The sequence below is a fragment of the Salvelinus fontinalis genome, chromosome 30 (genome assembly GCF_029448725.1).
Source record: "Salvelinus fontinalis isolate EN_2023a chromosome 30, ASM2944872v1, whole genome shotgun sequence".
Lineage (NCBI taxonomy): Eukaryota > Metazoa > Chordata > Actinopteri > Salmoniformes > Salmonidae > Salvelinus > Salvelinus fontinalis.
The window spans coordinates 15,997,197-16,021,313 of record NC_074694.1 but is presented as its reverse complement, the minus strand read 5'-3'; the positions used below and the strand labels follow the sequence as shown (position 1 = coordinate 16,021,313).

The 24,117-nt window shown below is 42.9% G+C and overlaps 1 protein-coding gene across 11 annotated transcripts in view; it reads left to right on the top strand.

The window, feature by feature from the left end:
• LOC129828722 (KH domain-containing, RNA-binding, signal transduction-associated protein 2-like) overlaps positions 1 to 24,117 on the top strand; it is a 130,230-nt gene that overhangs the window by 47,004 nt on the left and 59,109 nt on the right. For all 11 annotated transcript variants that reach the window (XR_008755286.1, XR_008755284.1, XR_008755282.1 and 8 more), the window contains one exon: positions 7,899 to 8,015. Coding sequence is in view for 1 of the 11 variants with exons in the window: in XM_055889884.1 (XP_055745859.1) it covers positions 7,899 to 8,015 (117 nt within the window). In the remaining 10 variants the exon portion in view is untranslated. The remainder of the gene's footprint in view (positions 1 to 7,898; positions 8,016 to 24,117) is intronic.

Here is a 24,117-nt window from a genome sequence, read left to right as displayed (position 1 = left end):
GGATGAAAACAAATACAGTACATTTCATCCATTCCCCAAACCCAATACATTTCTTCCTGAAGGATCATTAGCCCTGTAGTCTCAGCCATCTCTTGCTGGCCTCCACTTAGCAGAGTCTCTCTCTCTCTCTCTCTCTCTCTCTCTCTCTCTCTCTCTCTCTCTCTCTCTCTCTCTCTCTCTCTCTCTCTCTCTCTCTCTCTCTCTCTCTCTCTCTCTCTCTCTCTCTCTCTCTCTCTCTCTCTCTCTGCCAGTGTCTAAGCTCTGTGGAACTAATGCCGCTGTCCACTGACGCACAGTCATCCCTCAACCATTAAAGTGCAGGCAGGAAGACAGACCTCCGCCTCAGGCTATAATCCCCCTATCAGGCCAGAACCGGGTTCCCCCAATAGCACAGCTGGCTAAACAAGCAGGGACTTTCTGACTGTCTCAGACCATCTGCAGATCTCATTTGGCCTCACAACACTGGAGTGGGGGGCTAGGGTGCAGTGCACAAACACACACCTGAAATCCATCAAAGAGGAACTCCTTTTTTGAGGTGTAATCCTACATTAGGATTACACCTCCAATTGTCTGCTGGTATGCTGTGTGAAATGGTGTTGTTTATGTGTATTGTAGCCTAAGTGTGTTGTAGTCTGACTCTTCTCTTTGCTCTCCAACTGAGCGTAATGACAGTTTTAGCTGTCTTTAAGGAGCGTAATGACCGTTTTAGCTGTCTTTAAGGAGCGTAATGACCGTTTTAGCTGTCTTTAAGGAGCGTAATGACAGTTTTAGCTGTCTTTAAAAGAGCCTCCTCCAAGGACAGTACTCTCTAATGTTACTCTAATGTTGCCTTGATCTGTCAAGTGCTTCATAGGATTTCCATTTTTTATTGTTGTTTCTTAAAGATGGAATTTGCAGTAGGGGGAAACAGCGCCACTGGCTGCCCCACCCCTGTTATTATTGTCTTTGTTGCCGAGCTGAGGCGTGCCACGAAAGCATGGTAAAAAAAATTGCAGTACATATTGTGCTTTTCTATTGCACATGCAATGATGTCAGAGGGGAAAAAACTGTGTTCTTTGTTTACAGTAATGTTTTTGTTATTGTAATACTGCAAACGGATTAAAATTATACTCCAGTCTCCTTTTTATCTCATTTAACACCTGTTTTACTTAACAAAAGGCACATCTCAATAGGTGGTTCAGGTAAGTCATGACATGGTAGTGGGGGGATGGGCCTTTCCTATTGTGTTCTCTATTGCTCCTCTATTGTTCTTCAGGCAAAGGGGAAGGCCGGTGACATCACAGATTCCCATCAGACCAAATCCTTGAATGCCCCACCCCATTAAGTTTGCAGTTGTGTCTAAAAAACTATAGTTTGATCAAAACATATTTTTGGGGGGACTTTAGTGTGTGTACTTTACTGTATTTATACTTGTGATATTTCTTTTCAAACAGTAAAAGTTCAAAAATTGCTGGAGGACAATTCCAGCTTTAAGAAGAGGCCTATTTCAAACCTTTGCTTCTTGAATAGGCAAAGAGGTTTCTGAATATCAATGACTCCTTCGTTACATTACCATCAGCATTGCAGTGAATTCACTGTTCAACAATATAGTAAGATTAACCACTATATTGTTGTAATACGAGGTAAACATCTCTTTTGCTAAAGGATAATGCCATTTTAAACATCAACCAATTCACAGGCGAGATGCCGCCACATGTTAAGTGAAAAAAATGGGGGTGAAATTGTTGACGGGCGTCTTCTGCTCTAAACAATTTGTAGTCTACACAGAAAGCATCATTTGCATTAATCCAGCTGTAAACATGGGCGATGAACAACAACATGGAACAGCTATTCAGAGAGCAGCAAATGCACTAAAGGCAAGGACAGCAATTTACTGCAGTGAGCTAAACCAGAGTGATTCTTGGTAGTGTTAAACAAATCTACTTTGGAACAAAAGTATACACCTCACACATGGTTATATTACACTGTAAATGCATCACAGAAGAGTGAAATATAACAAAACTTTTTGACATAGAAACAATGGAATTTCTGCGTAAAAATAAAATAAAACCTTTATTAATTACAAAATAATGAAAAATATGAATACCATTCCACCCATTAGACCACTAGGCCATTTGACTGCAGGAAAGAGAATAATGTATTTCAAATAATCCAAGTGTGAAGCACTGAAGTCGGAAGACAAATTTGTAAGTCGCTCTGGATAAGAGCGTCTGCTAAATGACTTAAATGTAAATGTAAATGTAATGTAAATGCTGTGTGAGAGTCTCAATAGATTACAGCCATGTAAACTTCCTTTGTGAGCTGCATGACAAGACAGTCATTTGCAGCCGTTTCCGTTCAGTGTGACATTCAGTGGGAAGGTTGCCACAGTGTTTATTGAGGACGTTTCACCTTTTGTTTTATTGAAATCTCAGGGCTCGTCTCTAAGGAGATGTGCTCTAGCTAGTAGTGATTGTCTCGGTTATGTCACTGATTATTTTCTTCATATTTCAAGTGTGTTTAAAGGTCACGTCAGTGACTTCTCACAAAGAACATCTGTTGATGTGAGAGCATACATCTCAATCCAGTACAAAAAAAAAGTATGATTGTATGTACTTGTAAGTCGCTCTGGATAAGAGCGTCTGCTAAATGACTTAAATGTAATGTAAATGTAAAATCCAGGATCTATTGGCAATTTTAAACTTGCAACATGACACTTGAAATATTCACATTTGTGTTAGATGAAGAGCATGCAGACATTCTACTGGTTAAATTACAAAACGAAATGTAAGTGGTGTATTAGCAAGAAGACATAGGATTGTCAATCAAAACATTTTGGATGAATGAAGATGAAGATGAAGATGGGGGGGGTTCTCCCATAGGCACCAATGCGATAGCAGCTGGGTCTGGTCTGCTTGGTTCATTGACTGTATATGAACTAAAAAAAAATTAGGGACTGGGATGTCTCGCTTCCTCTTCAGTCTGTGGTTTAACCATGTTTTTAGTAAATGGATTATAATAGATTTGACAGAAAATGGGCCTGATTCGAGTTGAGTGGTCAAACTGGTTTGCAGCGTACCGTCTGTAAAAACATTTAGAAGAAGAAGAAATGTCACCCACTTCAAGAAAACATATGCCCTCGGAGTAAGGGAGTAGTTCTCTGTCACAGAGACTCATGTGTAAAAAGTAATTTACTCACACATCCACAGGTACTCAGATTCACAGGAGCATGACTGACCTGAGCTGTACACTCTTAGAAATGAAGGTGCTGTCTAGAACCTAAAAGGGTTCTTCGGATGTCCCCATAGGAGAACCCTTTGAGAACCCTTTTTTGTTCCATGTAGAACTCTTTTGCGTTTCATATAGAACCCTTGCCACAGAGGGTTCCACTTAGAACCAAAAAAGGTTCTACCGGGGACTAAAAAGGGCTATCCTATGGGGACACCCGAGGAACCCCTTTGGAACCCTTTTTTCAGAGAGTGTAGATGCAACACATCCTGATTGCCTAGTCAACTTTACCCCTACCCACATGTACATACTCTATTACCTCAACGACCTCAACTACCTCAACTACCTCCTGCACATTGACTCGGTTCCGGTACTCCTTGTATATAGCCTCGATATTGTTTTGATTGCGTTAGAATTTCCTTTTTATTTAGCAAATATTTGTCTTACTTTTTTAACCCTGCATTGTTAGAAATGGGCTCGTAATAAGCATCTAACCGCTAGACTACCTGGAGCGTTGGACTCATAACCAAAATGATGGCAAGATCAAATCCCCGAACTGACAAGGAAAAAATATGTTGTTCTGCCCTTGAACAAGGCAGTTAACCCACTGTTCCTAGGCTGTCATTGAAAATAAGAATGTGTTCTTAACTGACTTGCCTAGTTAAATAAAAATAAACATTTAACTGTAAAGCCACCATAATTTGTGATGAATGGCCACCAAGCCCTTAATAAAAACTAAGTCTGAAATTGATTTGATTTTCCCTTACAAAAAAAGTATCAACCCATACAAAAATGTCCACCTACAATTATAATCCACATAATAATTATTGTCCTGTTGCTGCAAGATTATTAACTTTCTGTAGCAAACCGTCTCAAATTAAGATTCTACATCTGTATGTTGTCTCATGTAAAGTCAGTGGCGCTGCATGCTATTGGGCAGGTCTGTCTGTAGGTTGATTCTGCTGCTACTATTGGATAGAGCGCACTCAATGCAGCTGTTTCTCAGTGCATGGCCATTCCCCCTAGGCGTTACCATCCTGTGCTAGTGGGCAAGTGGGCATGACTGAGCATGACTGAAATCAAAACCCAACCCTCAAATATCCAATGATTTAGGAACGTCAGATATTTGCTTATATCTCGCAAATCTCTGTTTTGGAAGAAACTGGCTTTATGCCCAAATTTAATCTATTTACACTTCGTAGTAAATTCTGGCACTAGAATCAATGTTTCTGACTAACATCGATGCCACATAGGCCATTTTCAACCAGATAAGTTGTTTTTTTGGTTCAGCTCCTCTTTAAAGGAGCTCAGTCCAACTGCTGTGTCCCTATTACTTGGTATTTATCATTTTGAACACAGGATTTGAACACAGGATTTGAACACAGGATTTGAACACAGGATTTGTAACGAGTCAGTACTAGAAAGTGGACATAATACTTGTTTTTGTTCATCTGCATCAACAAACCTCACATCCTTTGTGCATAAAATCATAGTTCTACTCTTGATATAAACACAATCTTCACATTATTTTTTTTAGATTAGTGCCTGCGTAATTTCCATAAGTAAAAAAAACAAAAAATCCCCATACAAATTTGCTGCTTTAGCAACACACCCAGTTTCTAACATCCTCAGCCTTATCGGTGTTGGGGCTGCAGGGGATGGCTTGCATCATTTCAAACCTCATTTAACACTGAACCATGCCCCCTTCTAAAGCCGAAATTGCCCACCACGGAGCCTAAGAGTGGCTCCAGACATTCATTAGCGTAATGAGAACAGGCCACTGTTCTGCTGCCGCCCAGCGAGCTACTTCTCACTGTAGTTGTGGCGACCATCTGCTCCAGGGCTCCCAGCCAGCTGTAGGATATTCCTGTCAAAGCAGCCTCAGAGAAGACAGAATAGCCACTGAATACCCAATGCTGAACTCAATCACCTCAGAAAGAAGAGATGGATGGAGGTAGAGTGGAGCTCTGTTGGCGATGGATGTTGGACTTCTCCGAACCGAATCCTTATGCTTTTCATGTGGTCCTTCATGATGTCAGAGATAAGATAAGCTGAGTACGCAGTCATGTGCCACTTCGGTATCCGCCAGTTTGCAGCTGCAATATAGAAAACAGTTGACCATGGCTCCTAGTGGCTGAATAGGCTATAGAGCCTCAGTGGAGGGGGAGGGGGGTCCTTGTGTAATGTTATGAATAGGTTATAGTAATTTGTGAGGCCAGGGCCAGAGATGTCTAGATGTGTAGTTGACCAACTGTTCAGCTCTGGAGGATGTTGAGTTATCAGCTGGTCACAACAAACATTTGAAGGTCAAGTCATTCATTTGAAAATGTTGGCGGAGTGGTCGAGAAATGAGAACAACGGGAGAGACCTCAACAGGATTTTTGGGGATGGCAGTTGTAAATCTAAATGACTTAATAACCCATGGGGTGTTTCAAATTGGTGTTCTGATTGTGGTTTTATTGAATGAATAGTCCGAGAATAATTACTTTTCCATTAGCAAATGACTCAACTAAATTACTTCTATTATGATGTTGAGGGTCACCATTGTGGTCACCATTGTGGTCACCAATCTCCAACAGTGACAAAGAAAAAGACAGTTACAGTAATATCCTGAGGGCTAGTTTTTTGTCCAACAGCAAGTCTACAGTTTGTGAGATGAGTTCTGTTAGCCAGTGCCTGAAGGCAGGCGTTTGATAGTTCCTCATCTGGATAGTGATTCCTTGATTTCCCAATGGGAAGTAAATCATTATTTCTCACTTTCCTGGCTCTGACCTCTGGATCATTCCCAGGAATTGTATTGGCTGGTGCATGTGTTTTATTTCCTCTCCGTGCAACATTGATGACCCTGAGCAATAATAAGACATGACTGACTAAGCCTCAGCGGTTTAACTAAGGGATGGAGCTGCTAACTGTCTGTGTCTCAAATATTACCCATATTTCATATATAGTGCACTACCTTATGGACCCTGGTCAAAACTAGTGCACTATAAAGGGAATGAGGTGCCATTTGGGACACAAAGGCTGTTATACCTCAGATGAGATTCAATCTTGACGCACGGATCCCTTTAGCGGGATCATTTTCGTAACCAACCGCTGAATTGCAGAGCGACAAATACAAAAAAAATTACTAAATATATTTATAATCATGAAATCACAAGTGCAATATAGCAAAACACATCTTAGCTTGTTGTTAATCCACCTGTCGTGTCAGATTTTGAAAATATGCTTTACAGCGAAAACAATCCAAGCGTTTGTGAGTTTATCGATCACTAGACAACACATTAAGAACACCTAGCAGCCATGTAGATTGGTCATGAAAGCCAGAAAAGCAATAAAATGAATCGCTTACCTTTGATGATCTTCGGATGTTTGCACTCACGAAACTCCCAGTTACACAATAAATGTTCCTTTTGTTCGATAAAGATTTTTTAAATAAAAAAAACTCAATTTGTTTGGCGTGTTATGTTCAGTATTCCACAGCCTTAGGCAAGTCATCAAGGCTTGACGAAAATTCCATATAGTATCCGTAAAGGTCGTAGAAACAGGTAACAGGTCAATTCCTGGTTGGATTTCCTCAGGTTTTCGCCTGCAAATCAGTTCTGTTATACTCACAGATAATATTTTGACAGTATTGGAAACTTTAGAGTGTTTTCTATCCTACTCTGTCAATTAAATGCATATTTTAGCATCTGGACCTGAGAAATACAATGGGCTTACAATGGGAACGTTATTTTTCCAAACAAAAAAATTCTGCCCCCTAGCTTCAAGAGGTTTAAGACCCATTCACATGGGTATTGTGCAGCACACATGGCTGAACATTGTTTAATTGTTGCAGTTTTTTCCATGTCTTTTTTTGTTTCATTCAGCAATTGTTAAAAAACTTCTTCGGGATTGGTGTCCCTTCCACGGGACGGTTGAGCTAACGTAGGCTAATGCGATTAGCATGAGGTTGAAATTAACAAGAATATTTCCCAGGACATAGACATATCTGATATAGGCAGAAAGCTTATATTCTTGTTAATCTAACTGCACTGTCCAATTTACAGTTGCTATTACAGTGAAAGAATACCATGCTATTGTTTGAGGAGAGTGCACAATTTTGAACGTGAAAAGTTATTCATAAACAAATTTGGCTCATTTGGGCAGTCTTGATACAAAATTTAGACAGCAATGTGATGGTTCATTGGATCAGTCTAAAACTTTGCACATACACTGATGCCATCTAAATTGCACCTGGGCTGGAATAATACAGTATGGCCTTTCTCTTACATTTCAAACATGATGGTACAAAAAAAATACAAAAGAACAGTTGGTTTTTTATTTGTATTATCTTTTACCAGATCTATTGTGTTATATTCTACTACATTCCTTTCACATTTCCATAAACTTCAACGTGTTTCCTTTCAAATGGTACCAAGAATATGCATATCCTTGCATCAGGGCCTGAGCTACAGGCAGTTAGATTTGGGTATGTCATTTTAGGCGAAAATTGAAAAAAGGGGCTAATCCTCAAGAGGTTTTTAAAAAAAGGTTGATTGTTAGCCAACTGTAATCTATATTTTTCTCTAATCTTTTTTTCCCTTGCAGTATGTAATCTAATTTCCATTTACTTCGGTATATAATAGGTATATAATTGAAAACTGTCAAGGAAGCTGTTTTAGAAACATTGCTTTTCCTCTCCTCTGTTGCAGTTTAATTTTGTTGGGAAGCTGTTGGGTCCACGGGGCAATTCCATGAAAAGATTACAAGAAGAAACAGGAGCAAAGATGTCCATCCTCGGAAAAGGCTCCATGAGGGACAAAGGAAAGGTATGATGACAACACCTCCTTGGAATGTAGTCACTGACTGTCTGTATGTTTTCACCTTCAATTAAATACCTACTGTATGATGTATAAAAGCTTTTTTGTTTTGTTTTTACCTTTATTTTGACAGGGAGTCATGTTAAGACCAATGTCTCTTTTTCAACTAAGCCATGCAGAATACAAAAATACAGGCATCAAGTACAAATACGAAATGCAATAAACAAATAGGAAAAACAAAGAAAAAAGAAAAGAAAAACAAAACACAATCATATAAAACAAACATATTCCAAACATGTATTACATTTCTGCTATTTTCTCATGGTCAAAAAGGGTAAGAACGAACATCTTTGGCCTCCCGAGTGGCGTACTGGTCTAGAGATTCTGGTTCGAGTCCAGGCTCTGTCACAGCCGGCCGTGATTCGGAGACCCGTGGGGCAGTACACAATTGTCCCAGCGTCGTCCAGGTTAGGAGAGGGTTTGGCCGACAGGGACGTCCTTGCCCATAGTTCTCTAGTGACTCCTGTGGTGGCCGGGCGCATGCACACTGACTGGTCGCCAGGTGTACGGTGTTTCCTCCGACACGTTGGTGTGGCTGGCTTCCGAGATATGTGGGCATTGTGTCAAGAAGCAGTGCGGCTTGGTTGGGTTGTGTTTCGGAGAACACGGGGCTCTCGACCTTCGCCTCTCCTGAGGCCGTACGGGAGGTGCAGCGATGAGACAAAAATTGGGGAGTAAAAGGGGGGTAAAAAAACAAAAACATCTTTAGAATTTTCTGAATGAGTTTCAATGACATTCGTTACATACAATATATCCCGGTATTTTGTCAAGTGCTAGCCTGATGCACAAAATGTTCAATTGAAAGGTCAACCTTAAATGCATTCAAATACAAAAAGAGGAAAGTAACTGTGCCACAGTATGTCTGTATGTTAACGCTACTATAGCCAAGATACATGTAATAGGGCTTTACGTATAGAGAGCATTTTGCTTCCCAGCCAGGCTATTCATTCTCACTGACTCGTGGTCCCCTGAAACCAGCCTCATCTGAGGATCAACACCGGCCTAGAGAACAAAGTCAAAGGTCTGGGTGGTCCAAGTAGCTCACTCAGTATATTACTGGAGCTTCAGTAGGTCCCAGTGTACTGCTGCTGTATAATGTTACACAGCTATTGTTAGACCTGGACACATGAATACACACATCTATAGAAGATGATAAAATGCCTACTGATCTGTACAACCTCAGTGATGGAAAAGGAGAACTATGTTCTCTAACAACCTACATACACAGTAGACACTTTCATTCTGGTAGCTGTCAGAGTTATTGAGCAAAAACGTCTTTCTACTGAGTATTGAACCTGTGAACGTTTTACATTTAGTGAATGTTGCTCCCTTATATACTAGCATTTGGTATTTAGAGAATGTATAATAGTCAAACGCATTTTATGAGAGGTTGCCTTCATTTAGATTGTCTGTTATTTGAGACATACTGTACACGCGCGTCATAGAGTTATCTCCTGTATTTGTTACGCTTTGTGTAGACGACTGTCTGTATCACCATGGATATGCACACAGTAAACATGCCTATAAAACAATACACCCGTTGTTACTATTTTCAGTGGTGAACAATTGACATTGTAGCAAGGCAATGATGATGCCTTTGAGTAAACATGTTTTGCTCTTTTTGGAACTAAATCAAACGTCCCTTCTTTGTGAGCACAACATTGCAATAACCTTGCAGACACGTTTTACAATTGACTTTATATGAAGTGAGCGTGAATAGAAAGTCTGAGGGAAGGAGGTGAATTGGATTGTGAAAAGCTCACATCTGATATGCTCATATTGCAATGTAAACACTCTTGCAACATATTTTTTTCACATCAACTCCAAAAATAGGATCATGTATGAATACCCTGATGATTATCTTGGACTTGATCCATCGTTTTGACCACAATCGAAATTGACAGCCTTGATCTGCATTTTTTGGGTGGTTTTTCCATGGCAGGGCTCAGGAAAGCTTGCCATGCAGTAGTTCACCCTAAAATGTCAACATACACAATGTTTACTGTTCTTGAGACTTGATTTGAACACTGATTTATGTATTCAAAGGAGATGCTGCTCCCTTGCATTAATTCTAAACAGTTTGACATCTCTCCGACTCAAGTCTGCATTGATGCAAGCGAAGAGTAGATCGTTAAAGATAACATCAAGGCATAACATCTCCACATTCATCAGTCCCTGTGTATAAACATATTAGTTTTGCTTGGTTGTAAGATCATTTCAGCTCCACAACAGAACTTCACAGACATTTTTATTTCATATTTAATTTGATTATTGAGGCTGCACTTGCATAAATTTGCATATATTACCCAGAACAGATCCAGTATCAATTGGTATGTCTCCAGATCAGTTTATTTTTGAAAACTTCATACCGCGTGTACAACAGAGGTGTACTGATTCTCAAGGTGAATATTTGAGCATGCATATATTTGCATCAATAATTATCTTGGGGAATTTCAGACAACCCAGCTGACCCTTGTTTGAGTCATGTAATACAAACTCATTTGATTTCAACAGAGACCACTGTGTTGTTATGTCTGAGGAATATGCAGTCTGACTGAGTAAGTATTTTCAAATGAATACAGAAAACTGGAAAATATCAGCTACAATAGTTTTCTTGAATACGTTTCACAACTGTTTCAGGCAAAGGAAATCCAACAGTGAACCAATCGAATCATGAGGGCCCTATTTTGATTGAGTCAATATAAATGGGTCATTCTATAAACTAGGGTACCAGTGAGGATTTTCTACACTGGACAACTTGTTACAGCTGTTGATAAGTCATTGATAATAATCTTGAAATATTTTTCACGTCATTACATTAAGATATAACGGGGATCATAGCTTTATTCAGTCAAATTCACGAGTAGATTTAAAACATACAGTGCATTTGGAAAGTTTTCTGACACCTTTACTTTTTCCACATTTTGTTACTTTACAGCCTTATTCTAAAATTGATGGAATTTTATTTTTATTCCCCTTGTCAATATACACACAATACCCCATAATGATAAAGCAAAAATAGGAACTTTTTGCAAATGTATAAAAAATATCAAACTTAAATATGACACATTTTTCAGACCCTTTACTCAGTACTTTGTTGAAGCACTTTTAGCAGTAATTAGAGCCTTGAGTGTAATCCACAAGCTTGGCACACCTGTATTTCGGGAGTTTCTCCCATTCTGCTGTGCAGATTCGCTCAAGCTCTGATGTTGGATGGGGAGCGTTGCTGCACAGCTATTTTCAGGTCTCTCCAGAGATGTTCGATTGGGTTCAATTCCTGGCTATGGCTGGGCCACTCAAGGACATTCAGAGACTTGTCCCCGAAGCCACTCCTGCATTGTCTTAGTTGTGTGCTTAGGATCATTGTCCTGCTTGAAGGTAAATTTTCACACCAGTCTGTCCTGAGAGCTCTGGAGCAGGCATCAAGGATCTCTCTGTACTTTGCTCAGTTCATCTTTCCCTAGATCCTGACTAGTCTCCCAGTCCCTGCCGTTGAAAAACATCCCCACAGTATGATGCTGCCACCAACATGCTTCACCGTAGGGATGGTGCCAAGTGTCCTCCAGACGTGACGCTTGGCATTCAGGCCAAAGAGTTCAATCTTGGTTTCATCAGACCAGAGAATCTTGTTTCTCATGGTCTGAGAGTCCTTTAGGTGCCTTTTGGCAAACTCCAAGCGGTCTGTCATGTGCCTTTTACTGAGGAGTGGCTTCCGTCTGGCCACTCTACCATAACGCCCTGATTGATGGAGTGCTGCAGAGATGGTTGTCCTTCTGGAAGGTTCTCCCATCTCAACATAGGAACTCTGAAGCTCTGTCAGAGTGACCATTGAGTTCTTGGTCACCTCCCTGACCGAGGCTCTTCTCCCCTGATTGCTCAGTTTGTCCGGGCAGCCAGTTGTAGGAAGAGTCTTTGTGGTTCCAAACTTCTTCTATTTAACCCTTGTGTGGTGTTCATGTTTTTGTTATTCACCCAATGTTCACAGGTCTGATGGACCCACAATATTTTTGTGTTTTTAAAACAATACAGCCATAACTATTTAATTAAAAATACTTAATACTTAGATGTTGACTTATCAATTACTAGCAATATGGGCGGCGTACATGGTGATTATTTGCCATTTACCTCTGCTAGATCACATTTATCAATAAAAGCACAATTTGTTTTTGTTAAATAAAATGTGATTTTTGTAACAAAAATGTGGTTTTTGTGTGTTTTTTTCACCTTTATTTAACCAGGTAGGCTAGTTGAGAACAAGTTCTCATTTGCAACTGCGACCTGGCCAAGATAAAGCATAGCAATTCAACACATACAACAACACAGAGTTACACATGGAATAAACAAAACATAGTCAATAATACAGTAGAACAAAAGAAAACAAAAAGTCTATAAACAGTGAGTGCAAATGAGGTAAGATAAGGGAGTTAAGGCAATAAATAGGCCATTGTGGCGAAGTAATTACAATATAGCAATTAAACACTGGAATGGTAGGTGCAGAAGATGGATGTGCAAGTAGAGATACTGGGGTGCAAAGGAGCAAGATAAATAAATAAATACATTAAGGGGATGAGGTAGATAGATGGGCTGTTTACAGATGGGCTATGTACAGGTGCAGTGATCTGTGAGCTGCTCTGACAGCTGGTGCTTAAAGTTAGTGAGGGAGATATGAGTCTCCAGCTTCAGAGATGTTTGCAGTTCGTTCCAGTCATTGGCAGCAGAGAACTGGAAGGAAAGACGACCAAACGAGGAATTGGTTTTGGGGGTGACCAGTGAAATATACCTGCTGGAGCGCGTGCGAGATAAGATAGAGATAAGGTGGGGCTTTACCTAGCAGAGACTTGTAGATAACCTGTAGCCAGTGGGTATGAAGCGAGAGCCAACCAACGAGAGCGTACAGGTCGCAATGGTGGGTAGTGTATGGGGCTTTGGTGACAAAATGGATGGCACTGTGATAGACTGCATCCAGTTTGTTGAGTAGAGTGTTGGAGGCTATTTCATAGATGACATCACCGAAGTCGAGGATCGGTAGGAAAGTCCGTTTTACTTGGGTATGTTTGGCAGCATGAGTGAAGTATGCTTTGTTGCAATATAGGAAGCCAATTCTAGATTTCATTTTGGATTGGAGATGCTTAATGTGAGTCTGGAAGGAGAGTTTACAGTCTAACTAGACACCTAGGTGTTTGTAATTCTAAGTCAGAGCCATCCAGAGTAGTGATGCTGGACGGCGAGCAGGTGCGGGCAGTGATCGGTTGAATAGCATGCATTTAGTTTTACTTGCGTTTAAGAGAAGTTGAAGGCCACGGAAGGAGAGTTGTATGGCATTGAAGCTCGTCTGGAGGTTAGTTAACACAGTGTCCAAAGAGGGGCCAGAAGTATGCAGAATGGTGTCGTCTGAGTAGAGGTGTACCAGAGAATCACCAGCAGCAAGAGCAACATCATTGATGTATACAGAGAAGAGAGTCGGCCCGAGGATTGAACCCTGTGGCACCCCCATAGAGACTGCCAGAGGTCCGGACAACAGGCCCTCCGATTTCACACACTGAACTCTATCAGAGAAGTAGTTGGTAAACCAGACGAGGCAATCATTTGAGAAACCAAGGCTGTCGAGTCTGCCAATAAGAATGTGGTGATTGACAGAGTCAAGTCTTGGCCAGGTCGATGAATACGGCTGCACAGTAATGTCTCTTATCGATGGCGGTTATGATGTCGTTTAGGACCTTGAGCGTGGCTGAGGTGCACCCATGAACAGCTCTGAAACCAGATTGCATAGCGGGGAAGGTACGGTGGGATTTGAAATGGTCGGTAATCTGTTTGTTAACTTGGCTTTCGAAGACCTTAGAAAGACAGGGTAGGATAGATATAGGTCTGTAGCAGTTTGGGTCTAGAGTGTCACCCCCTTTGAAGAGGGGGTGACACTCTGACCTCAGCTTTCCAATCTTTGGGAATCTCAGACGATACGAAAGAGAGGTTGAACAGGCTAGTAATAGGGGTTGCAAAAATTTTGGCAGATAATTTTAGAAAGAGAGGGTCCAGGTTGTCTAGCCCGGCTGATTTGTAGGGGTCCAGATTTTGCAGCTCTTTCAGAACATCAGCTATCTGGATTTGGGTGAAGGAGAAATGGTGGGGGCTTTGGCGGGTTGCTGTGGAGGGTGCCGGGCAGTTGACCGGGGTAGGGGTAGCCAGGTGGAAAGCATGTCCAGCCGTAGAGAAATGCTTATTGCAATTCTCAATTATATTTGATTTATCGGTGGTGACAGTGTTTCCTAGCCTCAGAGCAGTGGGTAGCTGGGAGAAGGTGCTCTTATTCTCCATGGACTTTAGTGTCCCAGAACTTTTTTGAGTTAGTACTACAGGATGCAAATTTCTGTTTGAAAAAGCTAGCCTTAGCTTTCCTAACTGCCTGTGTATATTTGTTCCTAACTTCCCTGAAAATAACCAAGACATGGGTGGAATACGTTAATATGTTAATCTTGAACAAATATAAATGAATCAATGTTTTCATCAGTATTGACATTTTTTGCTTTGAACTGAACCAATTGGCTGGACAAATTTTACATACAGTATTTTATGGAAATTATAAATTAGCCCGCTTGAACACAAATGAAGGCCGGTGTAATAGCTGTCGCTTTCCTCATCCTCAGATGAGGTGAGGAGAGAAGGATCTTCTGACCAAAATGCGGAGTCTGGGAAATATGCCATCTTTATTATTAATTACGATGGTCACGAAACAAAAACACTTTAACAAACTACAAAATAACAAAAACGACGTAGAACGAAAACCTGAACATAAACTTACATAACTGAAACGTAAACTCACGAACAGGCAACAGACGACATCGAAACAAAACGAACAGCCAAACAGTCCCGTTTGTGAATATACATCGAAAACGACACGAAGACATCACAGGAGACAATCACCCACAAACACACAGTGAATAATGCCCTACCTAAATATGACTCTTGATTAGAGGAAAATACAAACCACCTGCCTCTAATCAAGAGCCATACCAGGCACACCGAAACCAACATAGAAACAGATAACATAGACTGCCCACCCAAAACACATGCCCTGACCATAAACACATAAAAAACAACATAAAACAGGTCAGGACTGTTACAGTACCCCCCCCTCAAGATGCGCACGCCGGGCGCACAAGCACAAAGTCCAGGGGAGGGTCCGGGTGGGCAGTTGACCACGGTGGTGGTTCCAGCTCAGGACGCTGTCCCCATACCACCATAGTCACTCCCCTCTTCTGTCTACCCCTACCACTGACCACCCAAACATTACCTTCCCCTAAATAATCAGCTAGCACCGGAACAAGGGGCAGCACCGGGACAAGGGGTAGCACCGGGACAAGGGGCAGCACAAAAACAAGGGGCAGCACCAGGATAAGGACCATCACTGGAATAAGGGGCAGCACCGGGACAAGGGGCAGCACCGGGACAAGGGGCAGCACCGGGACAAGGGGCAGCACCGGGACAAGGGGCAGCACCGGGACAAGGGGCAGCACCGGGACAAGGGGCAGCACCGGGACAAGGGGCAGCACCGGGACAAGGGGCAGCACCGGGACAAGGGGCAACACCGGGACAAGGGGCAGATCCCGGCTGAAGGACTCTGGCAGGTCCTGTTTGGACGGCTCTGGCAGGTCCATACAGGCTGACGGCTCTCGACGCTCATGGCAGACTGACGGCTCTCTACGCTCATGGCAGGCTGACGGCTCTCTACGCTCATGGCAGGCTGACGGCTCTCGACGCTCATGGCAGGCTGACGGCTCTCGACGCTCATGGCAGGCTGACGGCTCTCGACGCTCATGGCAGGCTGACGGCTCTCGACGCTCATGGCGCTCTGACGGCTCTGGCTGCTCATGGCTCTCTGACGGCTCTGGCTGCTCATGGCTCTCTGACGGCTCTGGCTGCTCATGGCTCTCTGACGGCTCTGGCTGCTCATGGCTCTCTGACGGCTCTGGCTGCTCATGGCTCACTGACGGCTCTGGCTGCTCATGGCTCACTGACGGCTCTGGCTGCTCATGGCTCACTGACGGCTCTGGCAGATCCTGTCTGGTTAGCGGCTCTGGCAGATCCTGTCTGGTTGGCGGCTCTGGCAGATCCTGTCTGGTTGGCGGCTCTGGCAGATCCTGTCTGGTTGGCGGCTCTGGCAGATCCTGTCTGGTTGGCGGCTCTGGCAGATCCTGTCTGGTTGGCGGCTCTGGCAGATCCTGTCTGGCTGACGGCTCTAGCGGCTCCTGTCTGGCTGATGGCTCTAGCGGCTCCTGTCTGGCTGACGGCTCTGTAGGCTCATGGCAGACGGGCGGCTTTGCAGGCTCATGGCAGACGGGCGGCTTTGCAGGCTCCTGGCAGACGGATGGCTCAGATGGCGCTGGGAAGACGGATGGCTCAGATGGCGCTGGGAAGACAGATGGCTCAGATGGCGCTGGGGAGACGGATGGCTCAGATGGCGCTGGGGAGACGGATGGCTCAGATGGCGCTGGGGAGACGGATGGCTCTGGCCGGATATGGCGCACTGTAGACCTGGTGCGTGGTGCCGGAACTGGAGGCACCGTGCTAATGATAAGCACCTTCCTACTAGTGCGGGGAGCAGAGACAGGGCACACTGAACTCTCAAAGCGTACTCTATACCTGGTGCGTGGTACCGGCACTGGTGGCACCTGGCTGAGGGCACGCACCTCAGGACTAGTACGGGGAGAAGTGACAGTGTGTACAGGACTTGGGAGACGCACAGGTGGCTTAGTGCGTGGGGCCGGAACTGGAGGCACCGAACTGGATACACGCACTATAGGGAGAGTGCGTGGAGGAGGAACAGGGCTCTGGAAATGCACTGGTAGCCTAGTGCGTAATATAGGCACTGTAGGTACTAGGCTGGGGCGGGGAGGTGGCGCTGGAAATACCGGACCGTGCAGGCGTACTGGCTCTCTTGAGCATTGAGCCTGCCCAACCTTACCTGGTTGAATGCTCCCGGTCGCCCTGCCAGTGCGGCGAGGTGGAATAGCCCGCACTAGGCTATGCAGGCGAACCGGGGAAACCATGCGTAAGGCAGGTGCCATGTATGCCGGCCCGAGGAGACGCACTGGAGACCAGACGCGTTGAGCCGGCCTCATGACACCTGGCTCAATGCCCAATCTAGCCCTACCAGTGCGGGGAGGTGGAATAACCCGCACTGGGCTATGCACACGTACAGGAGACACCGTGCGCTCTACTGCGTAACACGGTGTCTGCCCGTACTCCCGCTCTCCACGGTTAGCCTGGGAAGTGGGCGCAGGTCTCCTACCTGCCCTTGGCCCACAACCCCTTAGCCCCCCCCCCAAGAAATTTTTGGGAGTTACTCACGGGCTTTTCGGGCTTCCGTGCAAGACGTGTCCCCTCATAATTCCGGTTACGAGCTTGAATCTCCGGCTTCCATCCACGTCTCCTAGCTGCCTCCTCATACCAGCGCTCCTGGGCTGTGGCTGCCTCACTCTTCTCACGAGAGCAGCGATTTCCTCCAGTTTGCGCCCAGGGTCCTCTACCAGACAGGATCTCCTCCCAAGTCCAAAAGTCCTTGTTGCTCCGTCGAGCATTTTTCCCATACCGCTTGGTCTCTGTATTTTGGTGGGTGATTCTGTAATAGCTGTCGCTTTCCTCATCCTCAGATGAGGTGAGGAGAGAAGGATCTTCTGACCAAAATGCGGAGTCTGGGAAATATGCCATCTTTATTATTAATTACGATGGTCACGAAACAAAAACACTTTAACAAACTACAAAATAACAAAAACGACGTAGAACGAAAACCTGAACATAAACTTACATAACTGAAACGTAAACTCACGAACAGGCAACAGACGACATCGAAACAAAACGAACAGCCAAACAGTCCCGTTTGTGAATATACATCGAAAACGACACGAAGACATCACAGGAGACAATCACCCACAAACACACAGTGAATAATGCCCTACCTAAATATGACTCTTGATTAGAGGAAAATACAAACCACCTGCCTCTAATCAAGAGCCATACCAGGCACACCGAAACCAACATAGAAACAGATAACATAGACTGCCCACCCAAAACACATGCCCTGACCATAAACACATAAAAAACAACATAAAACAGGTCAGGACTGTTACAGCCGGTCCACAAACCACATGAGGGACAGAGTTTTACTTTGTGTTTGATGCAAATGTATTTCTTGCACTTGATGTATGTGTATTGTGTCTTCCTGTCCTTCTTGGGTCCACACACATCGCAGCGCTTCTTGTTGCTACTGGCTGCAATCTAGAATGATGATAACATTTAGTTCAGGAATTTTACTAACATCTCACTCACTCACATATATTTACAGCAGGCCAAGATAGGAGAGTCAGACACACACACATTCAACAACATCACTCGCACTTACTTCCTGTATTGGAGTTGTTGGTTCTGTGGGTCGGGCAGATGGGGCACCAGCATCCTCCTCCTGAATCCTCCTCATGATGGCTGCAGAAGCTGGGGTTCTTGGGTATGTTGCCACCTTTGGATTAGAGGTCTTACCAATGCCTGCCCAGCTCCTCGAGGAAGAACCGTCTCGTCTGTAACTTTCCTCTGTTCCAATCTGGGTTCTACGCCGTTCTGAGGACAAATGAATTGTATGCCGAGATGTCCAAGATGTTGAAGAATATCACAAGTGGCCAGTGTAGGGTTCTTCTTTTGCAGCTGTAGCCAGTCACCAGCTTGTCTAAAATTTCCACCACTCCTTTTGTGGCATCTGGTTTTTGATGTTCCTGGCCACAGATTCTCCCATCCCTATGCAGCGTACTCACGAGTACCACATTTTTGCCTTTCTTTGGCATGTAGGACACTAGGGACGTGTCAGCCGTGAACACAAACTTAGAGGAATTGATAGGCCCGTGTATACAACAGCTGAGCTGGGAGCTCTGGCTTGTTTTTTTGTACTGTTCCTACCATTCCAGAGACATTGTTGCATGGAAAAGTTCTCTGCCAATTTCTGCATCCCGAAGAGATTCTGTGGATTCCCCATTGGATCTAAAAACACCAGTAAGGATAAGAACCCCAAAGTGAGTTTGGTCCATCTCCTTCCATCTCTCTCGAAAAACACACCTCCCCTCCAAATTAGTGCAGTCCAGAATGATGTTCTGGATGGTGTCTGGGATGAACAGTTCAAAAGAAGACTTTATATCCTGCACATGAGCAATCGCCATCTGCGTCGGCTCTGTTTGCATCCTTATCACATTGGCAGCCATGTTGGATGGCTCATTCCTTGGTAAAGAAGGCCACTCAATTTCACCATTTTCGACATCCATATTTCTCCTCCTGCAGGCTACTGATGAGCTGGTTGCTGACGGGCATGTATTCGGGCTCGATGAGGGTTAATCTCATCCTCTTCTTCCAACTCACTGTCAGACTTCGAATTGACAGAGACATGATCTTCATTTTTGGAAAATTCTTCATCTTTCAAAATGGAAGACGCTCCTTTCACACTAGCTTCTCTCTCTGCAAAAATGATTTTGAAGGCCCTCAAAGCAGAGATTATTTTTGCCATACTGATTGATTGTGGGAAGGAGCCACACATGCAAAGCTATTTATTTGTTTTGTCCCTCCACCAACTTGCACCTGGCTGGGCTAGAGTGTGGGAAAATAGATTATTTTCTACAATGTATCGAAATAATGTACCGAAACAATGTATTGTAATAACATTGTGCAGGTTCCCACACTACGAAGGGTAAAGAGTGCGAGGAAAGTGGGAGATGGGTTATTGGTGCTATTTTGAAACAGCAGGCCCAGGTAGGAGGAAGACAGAGTGAAGGCACATAGCAAACCTTTTTGTTTCATTTTTACTTGTTTTCACCTACACACACACTTTTCCACACTTTTATTACTGCCAATTCCAGTGGACCTGAACACCAGATATGTAAAATAAATGTGTAGTGGGGTGCACAGTGTGCACTCAATTAAAATGTGTTATTTTACATGTTCTTCACAGAAAATTAGCCAAGGCCAATGAGTCTCAGGTTGAATAAATAATTCATTGTTTAATTTTCCTTTTAGTAAACATTGAAAATGGGTCACACAGACCCGAACAACACATAAGGGTTAAGAATGATGGAGGCCACTGTGTTCTCGGGGACCTTCAATGCTGCAGAAATGTTTTGGTAACCTTCCCCAGATCTGTGCCTCGACACAATCTTGTCTCGGAGCTCTACGGACAATTTCTTCGACCTCATGGCTTGGTTTTTACTCTGAAATGCACTGTCAACTGTGGGACCTTATAAAAACAGGTGTGTGCCTTTCCAAATCATGTTCAATCAATTGAATTGACCACAAATGGACTCCAATCAAGTTGTAGAAACATCTCAAGGATGATCAATGGAAACAGGATTCACCTGAGCTCAATTTCGAGTCTCATAGCAAAAGGTCTGAAAACTTATGTAAAGAAGGTATTTATTTTTTATTTTTAATAAATCTGCTCAAATTTAAAATTAAAATAAAACAGTTTTCACTCAGTTCTTATGGGGTATAGATTGATGAGGGAAAAAAATATTTTTATCCATTTTAGAATACGGCTGTAACGTAACAAAATGTGGAAAAAGTCAAGGGATCTGAATACCTTCCGAATGCACTGTATGTTTAAACCTTTCTCATGGTGGTTGTCTTGATGGATCCAAAATCACATGACATAGAGCATTACTTTTCTGTTCTTGCATTTATGGCAGTGTAAGTTGTCATTATATCATATACTAATAATTAATCAGTTAAATTAGACATTGAACTTGAACGTCAGAAAGGTTGTGTAACTACGTAACATTTCAAACCAATTTTATGGGCACACAAATCCAAAATAATGTATGCATTGCAAAATGGAGTGCTTCTAACCAAAAGTCACCTTACCTTGATACTTAAAACTTAATTCGATACTGTCATTAATGTGGTTTTTCAATAATTATACTTAACACATGTTGGATGCACATTTGGTGTCCAGCTGATTAGTTACACCCTGATATTTTCACACTTCATCATCTGATCCAGGAAGGAATTCTCAGAATGACAGTCAAGTGGTGAACAGCTGTTGTGATAGGATACAACAACAGCCCAAGTGCTGGAAAAAAATGTGTTTGTGAGGCATGTCCAGAATATTTTGGAGTCTCATTAGTTATGCCGGTGAAGACAGTTGTGCCTGGTAGTTGTGCTCGGGTCAGCTTTTTGTTCACCCCCACCTGCCTGCAATGTCTAGTAAACAATCCTAATAATCCATCCTCAATCGCCTGTCACGTTCTGACCTTAGTTTCTTTTTTATGTCTTTATTTTAGTTGGTCAGGGCGTGAGTTGGGGTGGGCATTCTATGTTGTTTTTCTATGTTTTGTTCTGTTGTTATATTTCTATGTGTTTGGCCTAGTATGGTTCTCAATCAGAGGCAGGTGTCAGTCGTTGTCTCTGATTGGGAGCCATATTTAGGTAGCCTGTTTTCTATTGTGTTTTGTGGGTGATTGTTTCCTGTGTTCGTACCATACGGTACTGTTTCGGTTTTCATTTATTCTCTTGTTCTTTTGTATTTTGTATTCATTCTCGATTAAATAATATTATGGATACGTACCACGCTGCATTTCGGTCCTCCTCTCCTTCCACCAACGAAAGCCGTTACATCGCCAGACTATACAGTGCATTCGGAAAGCATTCAGACCCCTTCACTTTTTTTCACATTTTCTAACATAACAACCTTATTCTAAAAAATTTATTTTTTTAACTCATCAATCTACACACAATACCCCATAGTGACAAAGCGAAAACAGGTTTTTAGAAATGTTAGCAAATTTATAAAACAGAAATAAAACAGAAATGCCTTTTTTACATAAGTATTCAGACCCTTTGCTATGAGACTTGAATTTGAGCTCAGGTGCATCCTGTTTTCATTGATCATCCTTGAGTTGTTTCTACAACTTGATTGGAGCCCACCTGTTGTCAATTCTATTGATTGGACATGATTTAGAAAGGCACACACCTCTCTATGTAAGGTTGACAGTGCAGTTGATAGAACATGTCAGAGCAAAAACCAAGTCATGAGTTCAACATTGAAGGCCCCCAAGAACACAGTGGCCTCCATCATTCTTAAATGGAAGAAGTTTGGAACCATCAAGACTCTTCCTAGAGCTGTCCGTCAGGCCAAATTGAGCAATCGGGTTAGAAGGGCCTTGGTCAGGGAGGTGACCAAGAACCTGCTGGTCCCTCTGACAGAGCACCAGAGTTCCTCTGTGGAGATGGGAGAACCTTCCAGAAGGACAATCATCTCTGCAGCACTCCACCAATCAGGGCTTTATGGTAGAGTGGCCAGACGGAAGCCACTCCTCAGTAAAAGGCACATGACAGCCCACTTTGAATTTGTCAAAAGGCACCTAATGGACTCTCAGACCATGAGAAACAAGATTCTCTGGTCTGATGAAACCAAGATTGAATTGTTTGGCCTTAATTCCAAGCGTCACGTCTGGAGGAAACCTGGCATCATCCCTACTGTGAAGCATGGTTGTGGCAGCATTGTGCTGTGGGGATGTTTTTCAGCGGCAGGGACTGGGAGACTGGTCAGGATCTAGGGAAAGATGAACAGAGCAAAGTACAGAGAGATCCTTGATGAAAACCTGCTCAAGGAGTTCAGACTGGGATGACCCTAAGCACACAGACAAGACAAACTAGGAGTGGCTTCGGGACAAGTCTCTGAATGTCCTTGAGTTGCACAGCCAAAGCCCGGACTTGCATCCGATTGAACATCTCTGGAGAGACCTGAAAATATCTGTGCGGTGACCCTCCCCATCCAACCTGACAGAGCTTGGGAGGATCTGCAGAGAAGAATGGAAGCGACTCCCCAAATACAGGTGTGCCAAGCTCATAGGGTCATTCACAAAAAAATTATATACATCTTTTTTTGCTTTGTCATGATGGGGTATTGTGTGTAGATTTATGAGGGGGAAAAACAACTTAACCAATTTTAGAATAAGGCTGTAACGTAACAAAATGTGTAAATGCCCGCACCCAACCCTAACCCGATAATATATAAAAATGTGCTATAGTCTACGGTCAAAGAAAGAAAATGAGCTATAGACTACTGTCAAAGACGGCAGAACAATTTTTTGAGAGGGGGTGCAGGATTTGTTTTGCCTGATTTAGATATGTTTCTGCTTATAATTTCCAACATTTTGATAGGTTATTTGTTAGTCAACTTGTCTATAATTAGATAGATGTAGCTTCTCTTCTGTCATATGTTGCCCAAGAAGATTAAATAAACCCTTCCTCAACAGAATAATGTCATAGATTGATAGAATGAATGCTTCAATCTAGTTGACATCTGTAAAGTTTTCGCTGTCATCTTTCGCGAAGCAAAGACTTTTATGGACGGGGAGAAAATACAATAATGCAATTTATTTTATTTTTTTAACTGGAAAGATTTTATGTGCAATATGTCCAAGTGACATCAGATTGACCGGTTCTAAGGTAAAAGAAAGCTGTGGAAACAACCCAAAGTATTTGTGATAAGATTTCAGTTCGGATTCGATCCATATTTGATGCGGTTGAAGTACTACCAGTTTTTAGGATGCTTTTATGTTGAAGACTGCACCTCTAAAGATGGTATCTAACTGAGCATTGCATTCTCTCAATATGCAGAAAGAGAGAAATCATATTTCTCCACTCCTGTTCCCAAGACCAAATTTTGCCTACATTTGGTGTATTGTTTTACTGCAAGAAATGCTTAATTCTACAGGAGTTATTATTAAGGCTGTGAGAGCTTATAAACCTACAGTCAGACTCCATATCTGTTTCCACTTAACACATCTAAACAGTAGGCTACAGTTAGTTCCCTTGACATGCCGTAGGCCTATTTCAAGTACCTTCTTGTGACTGTCGAATATGTATATAGCGCCTCACAATCATCACACATCACATAGCCTGCTATCCTCCTCTTTTACCACTTCACCAAATCCCTTCTCTTTATTTTCAACTCTCCTTTAACCACTTTTGTTTTATTGAATTCAACTTCGACAATGTCATTGTTTCCCTCTGTGGATTGACG